General features: G+C 39.1%; 1 protein-coding gene across 2 annotated transcripts in view; it reads right to left on the reverse strand.

Moving 5' to 3' along the window:
• The window catches only part of LOC126101143 (afadin), a 1,121,024-nt gene that overhangs the window by 455,288 nt on the left and 651,262 nt on the right, over positions 1-14,474 (reverse strand). For both annotated transcript variants that reach the window (XM_049911831.1, XM_049911830.1), the window contains exons 3-4: positions 7,174-7,366; positions 2,308-2,417 (exon numbers count right to left, since the gene is read on the reverse strand). In XM_049911831.1, the coding sequence (XP_049767788.1) occupies positions 2,308-2,417; positions 7,174-7,366 (303 nt within the window). The remainder of the gene's footprint in view (positions 1-2,307; positions 2,418-7,173; positions 7,367-14,474) is intronic.

Here is a 14,474-nt window from a genome sequence, read left to right on the forward strand (position 1 = left end):
TTTTTACAATTCTTTCTCCATGGGGGAAAGTGTTTTTCTTGGATTAAGGTGCAATGTATCACAGTGCAAAACTGAGAAACATTTTTTTCTGGAGTAAAGAAACCCAACATTTTAATGAAAAACTTGAACACAACTCACCACATGCCACGATTTGGGCTGCAATATCTGTAACCTTCTTGGTACATTCATATTTCTTTGACAGTGCTGTGAATCACATTGTGTATTTAACAATGTTATGTGATTGGTTTATTCCATAATTGCAAGACCAGCGACTGCTCAGTCGCGTATGGTTCCAACAGGATAGAGGACTAGCCCATTATACTACTGCCGCTAGAGACAATCTCACTGACATATTTCCTGGACTGGGCTTGGTTCTGTCCACCTGCCTGCACCTTTGGAGTGGCAACCCCGAAGTCCTGACCTGACATCTTTCAACAATGCATTATGGGGATTTGTCAAACAGAAGGTTGCTGCCACACATTACGAGACAGTTGAAAAACTTAAGGATGCTGTTTGATGTGCAGTTACTGCCATCCCATCAGCAATGTTGAGGAGAGTTTCATATAGCACATGGAAGAGAATCATGCTCTATTATGACAATGATGGTATACACGCAGACACTCTAGAATAAATAATAAAATACAGTCACACTACTTCAACGTTGTCCTCTGACATAATAGCACATTAACACGATGCAACCCTCCATGAATACGTGACCATGTGATAGAGGGTAATGGGCTCCCTACTTTAACCTTGTGCCTTCTTTTATGTTGTTACAACGATCTCCAAGCCTCCACTTTAAAGTTACAGTTAAATTATTTCCAGCAGGCTGTGAAGCTGGTGTAAGTGACTTCAGATGTAGAAGAGCTTCCTATTGCTGTCTCCCATATGATAGAAAGCCAGCAGAGCTCTCAAAATAACACTAGTGGTATGCTACTGGACTGAACTTGAGTTACAGCACAGGTGTAATGTTATCAAGCATTGTAAAGCAAAATTAAGACTCTCAATGATCTTACACTGCAATCTTTGGATGAAAGGTGGTATTTTTTCATAAAACATAGTTAAACTACCATCATTATTAAATGTTTTGCTGAAGGGTCATAAGAACGCTTTAAGAGGAAAGAGCTAGTGTGGCTTCTAACTGTATTACAGATCGAATTAAAGAGCCAACAGCATCAGGATAACTACACAAAATAAAAAGACAGGAATGTACCGAAGTGATGATACTGAATAGATATTATAGGGAAGATTCATGTCACTATTTTGTGGCCAGCACAATCCTCCTTATGTTCAAATCTTTCTTTGTCACATGTTTAATTAATATTTAGTTTTTAGATATTTAAGTGAACTAATTATTATCATATTCTATGCTGGGAATATTTAATCCTCATGGCTTTCTCCTGATCATATCCTGAAAGAAAAACTGAACTGTAGGCAACAACAATCCCATAAAGAAAGAGCAGTATCAACTTTAATCTATGAGTAGACTTTCAGTTCCAAAATACACAAATCACTTCCTTCTAATTTCATAACAGACATAAATTAAACAGTCTAGCAGTCAAATTATTTTCTTAATTTAAACCACATATGCCTGTTACCTCCTCCTCTTATTCCTGATTGGACTGGTGTTTAATGTGAATACCAATCATTCTTATCAACTGCCATATTTCAAGACCGAACAGTCCGACATTTAAAATAAGAATGTTTTTCATCTCATTAATAACAGGAAATTCAAAATGGAATATACTATATAGCTCAAAAATTCATGTATGCATACTATACAACTTTTCTGCACACAGTTGACCTAGGCACTATGTTTTAGATTCAATATTGAGATGATAAATGATAATTTATGACAAATTACCTGTGCTGAATAACATAAATTGATGTAAGTAATTCATGCAACAACTCACATCAAAAATGAATTAAATTTAGAATAGAATATTGATCCTCATGGACAAGAGGCCCTAATAGAGAATTTTCACCTGAAAGTTAAGAATACTGAAAACTTATTAAAATTTTATACATACCCATGTAAAGTGTGTCCTACCTTATTCACTAAAATTTCCACAGCAGCAAATCCAGAAAAAGTACAAATAAGACTTAAGTAGTGTATTAGAATTTAAATTATTATTCACACAAATGTTAATTTTAATGTAAGCAAGTCATACACAATTGCAGTTTTTCCATAACTGTGCTTCAAATTTACATTTAATAATGTGTATCTTATGCAAGTAGTGAGCATTACTTATAAAATATATTTTCTGAGTGTACAAATGACAGTGATTTTGGAAATGGACGCCTTACATTTGTTTTGTCATCAATTCTTCTGAGGAGGAATCGGCCTTCTCTGTCATCGATGTGCCAGTTGAGTTGCACCAACAGAGGTTTCTCATCCATTCCCAACCTCCTCTCTTCTGTAACAAAAATCACATTATCGCAATAAACAGTTTAAGATCTTATGAATTTATTCCTTCAGTGAGCTACGTACAGAATTTTATTCATCCTTTTTCATAAATGACATTCATTCCCATAATTTTATGGAAGATAAATAAAGAAAAATGAATTAATTCTTTGTAGTAACACAATATAATGCAATAAGTGGACAAAGAAATCAATATGAAGTGCATTTTATATAAAACAGAGTAACACACAGACAAAGTTGACAGTATCTCCTCCTCTGGAACCATGACTTCCTTCTCTGGAATGAGAGGAGAGGATCAGAGTCATAGTAACTACTCAACAATAACACACAACACCTATATACATTAAGATGATCATGTTTTCTTTCCTCGCTTCTCACCCTCCCAAAGAGGATGAAGTCAGCAGGGCAAGCAAATTCAATGAACACCAACAGTTATACTGAATACTGCAGCACAATTAACAGAATAGAGATGGCCATGAGAAGCAAATACAAATATATATATATACTAGAAACATGTTCATTCTGTCAGCCACACCCACAAAGCCGTTTTTAGGCATGTGCTACTGCACAGGGTGACAAAATTTTGAGGATGGCAAAATGCTGTCGTCAAAAAATTACTTTTTAATTATAATTTTTATGTGTATTGTATTACTTTCGACACTCAATAATTTTATGGCAAAGTATTGACAAATTTTTCTACCTCTGATTAAAGTTATATTTTACTAGTAGTCCTTTATAATACCTTCCATGTAAGAGCATATTAATCTCATAAATTACATATTAAGTAGCTCTCCATGTAATCACATAGCTAACGAGATCTCACGTGTGGCGTGTTGTTCAATTCTTCATCCATCCATGGTTATGTTGGCATCATACACAACACAACATTGCTCCATGTGGTTGTCAACTTAAAACTAAGGTATGTAATTGAAGTACTAACTGGTCATAGTGAAGTTGTTTCTGTTATTTTTTATATAAAAATAGCATGTTTGGGTTTCAATACTCTAAATCACAGATATATTTATTTACTTATTTATTTATTCCTAGTTCACAGTAGTGGTATGGATGGAAGATCTATGTTACATGGTGCTGTATATTGAAATAAAACTGAAGAAAATAGACAGGGAGATAGTAAACTTTTACAGAAAATACCACCCCTGAAATCATATTTTAGTAATAAAGGTAAAAGTGAACTGCATGGCTCTGATCACTCTACTGAAGTTGCAGTTAAAAACAGTAACAATGAACAGCATAGCTCAGGACGTATAGTTAAATTACAGTTCTAAATGGTAAACAGAATGTGGAAGTTGTAACTTTCAGAGTTCCAGAAGGATGTCAAGAATCTACATCCCCTAACACAGATGATTTTCCTGTTCCCAATTATGACACATTTTATTGAGAAAACACTGACCAGACACTGGAGTATTCATTTAAAAATGATATTGATCAAAACACAAATATTGATTTTTCTATGTCTTCACAGCGGTATGCTGACAGATCACAGTGATTTTTCAGCAAAAACAGTTTCACAGAGTTCTGGTGAATTGGGAAATTATCAGTAATAAATATATTGTATATTATCCTAGCCAAGGATCATTGTTCTCTGTATGAACACTGTAAAGTACTAAGTGGTGCATCTCAATTTACACCATCTGGTTTCAGTGATTGGACCTATGATGGAATACGAATAGCTGAACATGAAAATTAGAACTCTCACAGAGCCTGCTTGTCAGGACAGAAAAAACAGAGGAAACATGAGGAGGTATATAACTGACAAAAAGTTGCTCGCCCCCAGCATGAACATGAAATTATGTATTGGAGAAATGTGTTAAAAGGAGTTGTTTCTGTAGTTAAGGTGCTAGCCTCTACAGGTCTAGCATTTCATGGAGAAAAAGAAGTGTTTGACTTTGTGAAAAATGGCAATTTCATGGTGTGTCTGGAATTAAATCCTAAGATGATTCTTTTTTTGGCTGACAATATAATGAGGTTTGTTAATCCTGGAAAAGAAGTTACTTCACACTTGCTATCAGCAACTTATGAAGATTTAATACGTCTTATGAGGTGGTCAGTGACCCAAAAATAGGTAATGAAGTTTTTTCTACTAAATATTTGTCAGTCACAATATATGCCAGAGATTATATATATATATATATATATATATATATATATATATATATATATATATATATATATATATATATATATATAAAACTATTATAACTATATATAATATATAATATAATATATATATATATATATATATATACCTAAAAACAAAGACGATGTGACTTACCAAATGAAAGTGCTGGCAGGTCGACAGACACACAAACGAACACAAACATACACACAAAATTCAAGCTTTCGCAACAAACTGTTGCCTCATCAGGAAAGAGGGAAGGAGAGGGAAAGACGAAAGGATGTGGGTTTTAAGGGAGAGGGTAAGGAGTCATTCCAGTCCCGGGAGCGGAAAGACTTACCTTAAGGGGAAAAAAGGACGGGTATACACTCGCGCACACACACACATATCCATCCACACATATACAGGTCTGTATATGTGTGGATGGATATGTGTGTGTGTGTGCGCGCGCGAGTGTATACCCGTCCTTTTTTCCCCTTAAGGTAAGTCTTTCCGCTCCCGGGACTGGAATGACTCCTTACCCTCTCCCTTAAAACCCACATCCTTTCGTCTTTCCCTCTCCTTCCCTCTTTCCTGATGAGGCAACAGTTTGTTGCGAAAGCTTGAATTTTGTGTGTATGTTTGTGTTCGTTTGTGTGTCTGTCGACCTGCCAGCACTTTCATTTGGTAAGTCACATCGTCTTTGTTTTTAGGTATATTTTTCCTTCGTGGAATGTTTCCTTCTATTATAACCATATATATATATATATATATATATATATATATATATATATGAATATAATAGAGGGAAACATTCCACGTGGGGAAAATATATTTAAAAAGAAAGATGATGAGACTTACCAAACAAAAGCGCTGGCAGGTCGATACACGCAAACAAACACAAACATACACACAAAAAATTCTAGCTTTTGCAACCAACGGTTGCCTCGTCAGGAAAGAGGGAAGGAGAGGGAAAGACAAAAGGATATGGATTTTAAGGGAGAGGGTAAGGAGTCATTCCAATCCCGGGACCGGAAAGACTTACCTTAGGGGGAAAAATGGATGGTATACACTCGCGCACACACACACACATATCCATCCGCATATACACAGACACAAGCAGACATTTGTAAAGGCAACCGTTGGTTGCGAAAGCTAGAATTTTGTGTGTATGTTTGTGTGTCTATCGACCTGCCAGCGCTTTTGTAAACAAAAGCGCTGGCAGGTATATATATATATATAAACACACACACACACACACACACACACACGCGCGCGCGCGCGAAATCAATCCACCTCCTTCAGCTGCTAAGAATCAAAAAAGGAAACATCCAGTTAAATGCAAGAGATTCTTTGATGGATCATCTCACTCAGAAGAAGAACCAAAAAAGGGCCAGAAGAAGCAACAAAATTTGACTATGTTGAAATCTGGAGGCAAATGTATAATCTTTCAATATGACATTTTCAAAGTATTGAGGTAGAGTTACAGAGAATATAACTTACGATTTTCATTTCTTTCAAATATTATTGAACTAGAAACTGTTTAAATTTATGATGCTGCAGTAAAACTTACAACCATTTATAATTCTGATATGGATAAGAACTTTGATGAAGAATATGTACATTTTAAAACATATCTGTTGTCTGTGAAGAAAGGAGGCAGTGAAAAGCTGTCTTTTCTTCCATTTCTCAGTAGAGCATTAATTTAAAAAAAGTTGGCAATGTCTGCCCAATTGTGTACACAGCACTCAAGATTTAAAACTGTACTCTAGCAACAAACTCTTGTGCTGAAAGGTTCTTTTCTGCTTTAAAATGTACCATGAAGTACCTACGGACAGCAGAAAATTAAGACTGGTCAATCTTGGAGCAATAGCCATAGAACCAGGCATGACAGTCATTCAAGATTTTGTAGAAGTGATAAATGGATTTACAAATACAAAAGTGAGAAGGAAGTCATTTCTCTAAGTTCATTAAATTTCAGAGAAGTTCAGCCAAATGACATCATGTATTCTAGAGTAACTACATTTCATGTTAAGCGAAGTAACTGGGTATTTAACTGTAGTGATTTTCTTTATTGTTTTTGAATATTTAACACAAATACGTGCTTTTGGTTGTGTGTTACTTAAATACTTCACTAAAGCTTAAAACTGAAGTTAATGCTTACACAGCTTTATTGTCGGTAATCTGGAAACGAATAGCAATGCTGAAGTTTAGGAGTGGGACATAAAATAAACTACTGCACATGGGCATCACACATTCTAAACATGATCCAGCATATTCGTATTAAATAATGAGCGTGGAATTCGTTCCATCAGGGCAACATGGGGTACTTAAATGGAACTTGCATAAGGTACGTAGTTGCTGTATGCAACAGGTACATATTTCACAGGTTTCTAGAAAGAGTAGCACCAATTGCCACTTGAACTGGGTCAAAGTACATGTGCTGTAGGTGTAACAGATATATGTTGCTCCAGTGGTCACTGTACAATATGGTTTGGAACGTAATGAGAGATATCGAATCTTGTAATTAGTCTGACTTCAGTGAAAGAATTCACTTGGCATTGTGGTGGTCATACTTCCATTTGATAATCTACTACTGTTAGCAGGTAGCTTGCGTATGGTGTTAACTAACCTCCATTCTCATGGATCTCATAAAGCGCATACTCAGGAACAGAGAGCATACGCATATCTGGCCGGAACTTCTCGACCAGGGTCTCGATGACGGCCTGCGTGGTGGCATCGGATGCGACACGGATGCATTTCGTGGCTACCTTCTGCCCAGAATCCTGGAAGTAGAACCGCATCACCCCGTGGAACTCCAGGTCCTGAAACACAAGGGCAAGTGTTTCAGCCTCATACACAATGGACCAATCAAAAGGAAAGCTTCTTGTTTTATGAGAGTTTGCCATTGCCTAGACAATTAACTTTTGTCTTTAAGAATTGCCTGGTGGATTCGTTATTTTGTACAGGTGGAAACAACTGTCACTGCAGGATCAAGAGAGTACTTGCAAAAGGAAGGAAAAAGCAGTAAGCAATCTTAGTGACACATTCCATAGATGCAACAGCTATATCTGTTTGTGAAAACAGTCCTCCACTAGCAAAGAGAGGATGATGGTTATGTTTGGTTTAATGTTTGCACAATTAATACAACATTCTCAGAAACTGATAATCAAGTATGTTCACTTAAAAATATATATTAAATTAGCATTTCTGTTGACAATATTTATGTGAGGTTTTGAGTTGTGAAGTCATGTTTTACTATGTTCTTCTCTCTTATGCATCTGTAAATGTTTGTCAACAAATTTTGTTTTGTATGGATAACACAAAGACTGCCAAACATGTTGTAGGAAGGCATATAGATATAAATGAAGGCTAGACTCATTAAATACTCCCGAGGGTTTGCCTTTGTTATGCGACCTACATATCACATATAAAAGACTGAATGTATGTTGTCGTCCAAGAGAGCAGTTAGGCTTAGGAAACCCTTCAAAGTGCTATCAGTGTGTTGGCAAGATATCAGGGAGAAGAATGATTTATAACCAGTGAGCAATATGCACGTGAGTCAACCAATAGGTGACTTCCACAAACAATAGACATGAAAGCTCCTTCATTACAGCAATATGTGCTGCTTAGTAATTATGACTTTATTCATAAACAATATAACTTACCAAACACAGTAAAGCTAGTGCGAACATTTCCTTATGTCCTCTGTCTGTCAACGGCTTTACAGGTACCAACAAAATTTTTCTCTTAAAGAAAACCATGTATTAATGAAACGTCATACAATGAATGTGTGCCTTGTATATCTTCCTTCTTCTTCCTTTAGCCATTTTTCCCATGGGACCATCATTGTCATATGGTATGAGGCGATGTTAGTGGTGGCCTTTGGACGGAAGCCCTTCCTGGCGCCACCACTAGCCCTGGACGGAATCTGTGTACCCATCCGACTGCGGCTAGAGCAATTCTCATGTTCAAGTGTGAAAACGTTTTGTGAATGTTTGCGTAGCGTGTATCTGAACTGGGACGTGGGTGCCAGCGCAGTATTTATCTAGCTGGTTGTGGAAAACTGCCTAAAAACTACATCCAGACTGGCCAGCTTACCAGCCCTTGTCGTTAATCCGCGAAGCAGATACGATCGGCGACAGGCCAGCATCCTCGTGACGCGGGTGAGGCGCTTTTAACGCGCTAGGCTAACCAGACGAGTCAATGTGTGACTCACATAATAAGTATGAAATTTCATTTACTTGTCACAGAGTTCCGATTTACCTAGTTCTTTCGTACCAACTACAACAATTATTATTAAAAATGAGAATTATTTTCAACAACGCGTGGTATCTCGCTCTAAGCACTATGGGACTTAAAATCTATGGTCATCAGTCCCCTAGAACTTAGAACTACTTAAACCTAACTACATCACACAACACCCAGTCATCACGAGGCAGAGAAAATCCCTGACCCCGCCGGGAATCGAACCCGGGAACCCGGGCGCGGGAAGCGAGAACGCTACCGCACGACCACGAGCTGCGGACGCGTGGTATCTGTGTCAAAAACATTAACAGCGGGCCAGGTTAATTACTCCCGATGTATTACGCAGGCTTTAATCATGATTTATGATATGGGAAACTGCATACTTTTGATTTTCTAATATATACACGCAAGTACACGCTAACTTTTCTTACGTGTATCACGTCTTCGACTAACTTACCTCCCCATAATAGGTCTACGAAACTATCCTATTTAATTTCTACCTAAAACGCTGCTGTAACCCAGAATCTCATACACACTTTGTCAAAGATATAAGTATTAAGAATTATTAGATTATCACTCTTTTCAGTATACTAATGGTAATTAGGGATATCGGCTACAAAAGAGAGTTAAGGCAGACATTAAAGAGCTCAAAATTTTGTTGAGATTTCTCCTTGTGTTACTCGTACCTTGTTAGGGATCTTATTTATTCTACAGTTCTTCATGGTTTTCCTTTTTGATCTTTAGAACTAGTGTTTAGAACCAAAAGATAGCAATATTCTTCATTGACACATGTCGTGTTTTATTTCCGTGGGAGAAGTATAATAAAGAAGTTCGTTTTATTCGAGGTGGTCGTTACGTGCGGGGGCAGATACGTCAGCGATATGGCGGTGTGCGCAGTAGGAGAGACTGAAGTGTGCAACTGCAGCAATACGAGGGGGAGTTGTGACGGCGCATACAGAAGAGTGGGGACCTGTAGGACTTTGCGAGGGTGTGAGGGAGAAGGCTGAGACGCTAAGAGGGTGACGGCTGAGAGGAACCAGGCCAGGCGGCCATGCCGACTGTCAAGTGGGGCAGCCCAGTCAGGGGCAAAAAGCCCCGCTGCGGGAACACTTTCTGCCCACGGCAGGAAGAGGTGCGACAGTTTCGAGCCAGCGCGACCAATATTACGATTAAGGTCGCTTACCAAAAACCTGCATTCCCTTTCTGAGGTGAAAACGTCTATTTGTTCGTCTATTCTTGTATGATAAATACCCACAGATTTCGATCGCTAATAACTACGAGGCTAGTATTGCGCAAACAATGGTTGCGCTGACAACAGATAGAGGGCGTCTGCACCTGTTTGTCGCGCAGTATTTGATCTGCCTGTCACGTCTTCGTACTAGTGTACTGTGAATTAGGTTTGTGTACATTAATAAATTACTGTAGCATGGCAAAGCGTTTACCCAGGCTATTAATTCGGGTTTCATTGTGAAGAGCTGATGCAGCACTACTAGAACCCGAGACAATAAAAATACTCTCCAGAATAATGGTGAAAGTAGGAATTAAATTGAAAATTATAAAATAATGAAAGATGTCGCCGCAAAAAGCTTGGAAATATGCTCGGAATGATAAGACTACGCAAGTCAGAGGAAATCACGCGTCAGAAAGAATACATAAAGCCTAAGAAGTCCAGTGCCGAGCGAATGCGAGAGCTGCGGCAGTGTCGAAAATGAAATTGAGAAAAACGGCGCAAAGCAATTACGTAGCTGACCTATAGGGCAATATAGAGCCCAACGACAATCCAAATTGTGATTATCTAATGCGTAACAATTATACTATTCTGTGTAACCACTGAAAGGGCCTGATAATTAAATTAGACATTAATAGGCAACACTTCTTATGATTTAACCCCGACGTTTTCCATGATAATTCTGTGGCGCGGACCCGATATGCGCACACGCAGTTTCTTTCATCTTGTATATTCCGGCAAGACAACTGCGACTGTGTTTAAAAAAAGCTGATTTTTAGTATGTAATCTGCCACCAATTGCTTTATTATGTTTCAGTTTTTTATTAATTCATTAACCAGTTTTCTATGGACTGCAGGCACATCATGAGAGGCTGAGTATTTACAGTAACTTTTATAATTTTTACCAAGGATAGCTAGTCGATGGGATAGTGGCGCTGGTGAAACTCTATACACGATACGTACTCTACAGGTCACTGTAGACTGTACAGTGGACGGCAGTATATTGAGGTACGCTCCCAATTTCACTTGCCTTATACTCACAGATGTATTGTGGATCGACTTCACCCTCGTCACAGTCAAGTTTTTTATAATTAAAACTTAAAGTTCAGCCATGTGTTTCATTGGCATCCTGTGTCAGGATTGTGAACTCAATTTCCCTGGACCAACTGTCGTTAGATTTTAGCAACTTTTTTTTTTTTTTTTTTTTTTTTTTTTTAAAGCGGAGTCTTACTTAATGTGTCGCTGTTTCCGTCTGTACTTCATTTTGCAGGTGAGATTCATGATACGTGATTGTTTCGATCCTTTGCGTAATGTAGGTTCCGTCAGTTTCTTTACTTTGTCAGGGCCATATGCCAACGCAGAAATTTTCATGTGTTTTACGTTACTTTCGTATACAGGTACATTACTATTTTTATACAGTTAAGTTTTTTTTTTCAAACAGTTCGCACTGAACAAATCTACTGAGTCTGAAATTACTGGTTTGCAAACTTATTTGATTATGAATGAGATCGGTTTTCACACAAAAAGGATTCTTTTCAGTCAGTTTCACGTTAGTGATGTGTCTTTAAGCTCAGTAGCATATTTAGATTGCTAGTTCAACATTCCCAGATTTGCATTCACGGTAACACACACACACACACACACACACACACACACACACACACACAGAGAAAGCAAAGGCTACTCACTTACACCTTCCAACAAATCCAACTCTTCAATCGCCTTCCCGAGCACGGATTCAAAGTGTTCGTTCCTTTCCATATCGCGTCTTAGTATTATCCCAAAATACGATGTAACCTGCTCAAGATGTTCAGAACTAATTTTGTAACCGGATACTATTGAGTTCTCTCTCTTTGCTGTAGCTATTGTCTCACATTTATTCATATTTAAAAAGACCTTCAATTAATTAAGCCTAGTGAAAATTCTTCGTTTAAGTCTTGCTGCACTTCCTTAGGATCGTCCAAAGACGGTACTTTGGATTTAGTTATATTTATATAGATCTACCGAATTATGAACACTAATAGAAAACCGTGCTGTTAGTCGCTTGCTTAGCTATCATCGATCCGGAGGGCGGTTCGAGCGCCACAGTGTTTATCACGCGTGCTCCTGCTGGAGACGGTATGCCACTGTCTTCCTCCGATCTTCGAAGTTACCTAGCGGTTGGAGGGCAACCTACAGTTTAACACGCACTCCGAGCCATGGTGCCATTTTCACACTAAGAAATACTGTTAAGAGACGAAAGAAGTGACACGAAAATCCTTTGTCTGATCGGGAATCGAAATCCAAAGCTCTGGATCCGTCGTCTTCAACTTTATCTCTGCGTCACTGTTTAAAATCGTAAGTCTTAGTTTGCTGCGTGCCAGATATTTGATTGCTTACGACAGAATAATGCTGATTTTTCGTAGTTTCCCCAAAACATTTAGGGGGAATGCTGCTGTAATTACTTGAAGAAGGAAACGTTCCTCATTTCATTTCAACGAGAGCAACTGTTGCTCCTGTAATTACCTTATCGCCGACGGGATGTTAAAAGTCTATTTCAAGTCCACCTTCTTTACTTCATAAAGTTGTGACGAAATCGCAGAGGTCACGGGGACCACTGTGACGGTGTCAAACCAACAGGAACGACGGACGAAATCTGTGATGTACCAGCGCAGATCAACAGCGTCTGAAACTGCCAAACTATGGCACGATTCCAGTTGCAGATTGCCTTTCTAACGTCTTCCAAGGACAACTAAGACTTGATTTTCAACATTTCATATAGGTATTGCGCGAAAGTTAAAATTTAAAATGATCCCACAATCTACTCATTAAGAACTACAACCTTATGTTGAATGCTTAACGCAATACCAAGCATTAACGTCAGAAAATTTAAATCTGTGTTGAGGCAACGTAACTCACGGGGCGCAAAGTACTAGACTTTATTCAGCTAGTATTTGAAAATGAGAACACTTAATGATTTCGGGCAAGTTTCACCCATAATTTCAAACTTTTCCGAGAAACTGTTGCTTGTTACCCCCCCCCCCCCCCCTGCCATGCAGACACACCACACACACACCACAGTCAAAAATGATATTACGAAATAGGTTTATCGCTTAGTATGTTTTCGCCGTCCAGACAGTATTCACAGATACCACTGAATGTACTTGCAAAATCATATCACTATATACAGTCCGGGAGATATGAGCCTTCATACATGGCAGTTTGATAACTTAAAAATCGGTGTTCTCAAAAAGGCACCTTGGGCTGGAAAATCGTATGAAACGTGGCTCAGGGGAGAATAAATACACTACTGGCCATTAAAATTGCTACACCACGAAGAAATGCAGATGATAAACGGGTATTCTTTGGACAAATATATTATACTAGAACTGATATGCGATTACATTTTCACGCAATTTACGTGCATAGATCCTGAGCAATCAGTACCCAGAACAACCACCTCTGGCCCTAATAAGGGCCTTGATACGCCTGAACTTGGATGGCGTGTACAGGTACAGCTGCCCATACAGCTTCAACACGATACCACAGTTCATCACGAGTAGTGACTGGCGTATTGTGACGAGCCAGTTGCTCGGCCACCATTGACCAGACGTTTTCAGTTGGTGAGAGATCTGGAGAATGTGCTGGCCAGGGCAGCAGTCGAACATTTTCTGTATCCAGAAAGGCCTGTACAGTACCTGCAACATGCGGTCGTGAATTATCCTGCTGAAATGTAGGGTTTCACAGGGATTGAATGAAGGGTAGAGCCACGGGTCGCAACACATCTGAAATGTAACGTCCACTGTTCAAAGTGCCGTCAATGCGAACAAGAAGTGACCGAGAATTGTAACCAATGGCACCCCGTACCATCACGCCGGGTGATACGCCAGTATGGCGATGGCGAATACACGCTTCCAACGTGCGTTCACCGCGATGTCGCCAAACACGGATGCGACCATCATGATGCTGTAAACAGAACCCGGATTCATCCGAAATTACGTTTTGCCATTCGTGCACCCAGGTTCGTCGTTGAGTACACCATCGCAGGCGCTCCTGTCTGTGATGCAGCGTCAAGGGTAACCGCAGCCACGGTCTCCGAGCTGATAGTCCATGCTGCTGTAAACGTCGTCGAACTGTTCGTGCAGATGGTTGTTGTCTTGCAAACGTCCCCATCTGTTCATTCAGGGATCGAGACGTGGCTGCACGATCCGTTACAGCCATGCGAATAAGATGCCTGTCATCTCGAAAGCTAGTGATACGACGCCGTTTGGATCCTGCACGGCGTTCCGTATTACCCTTCTGAACCCACCGATTCCATATTCCGCTAGCAGTCATTGGATCTCGACCAACGCGAGCAGCAATGTCGCGATACGATAAACCGCATTCGCGATAAGCTACAATGCGACCTTTATCGAAGTCGGAAACGTGATGGTACGCATTTCTCCTCCTTACACGAGTTGTGACAACGACGTTTCACGA

Source organism: Schistocerca cancellata, chromosome 9, assembly GCF_023864275.1.
Source record: "Schistocerca cancellata isolate TAMUIC-IGC-003103 chromosome 9, iqSchCanc2.1, whole genome shotgun sequence".
Taxonomy (NCBI): domain Eukaryota; kingdom Metazoa; phylum Arthropoda; class Insecta; order Orthoptera; family Acrididae; genus Schistocerca; species Schistocerca cancellata.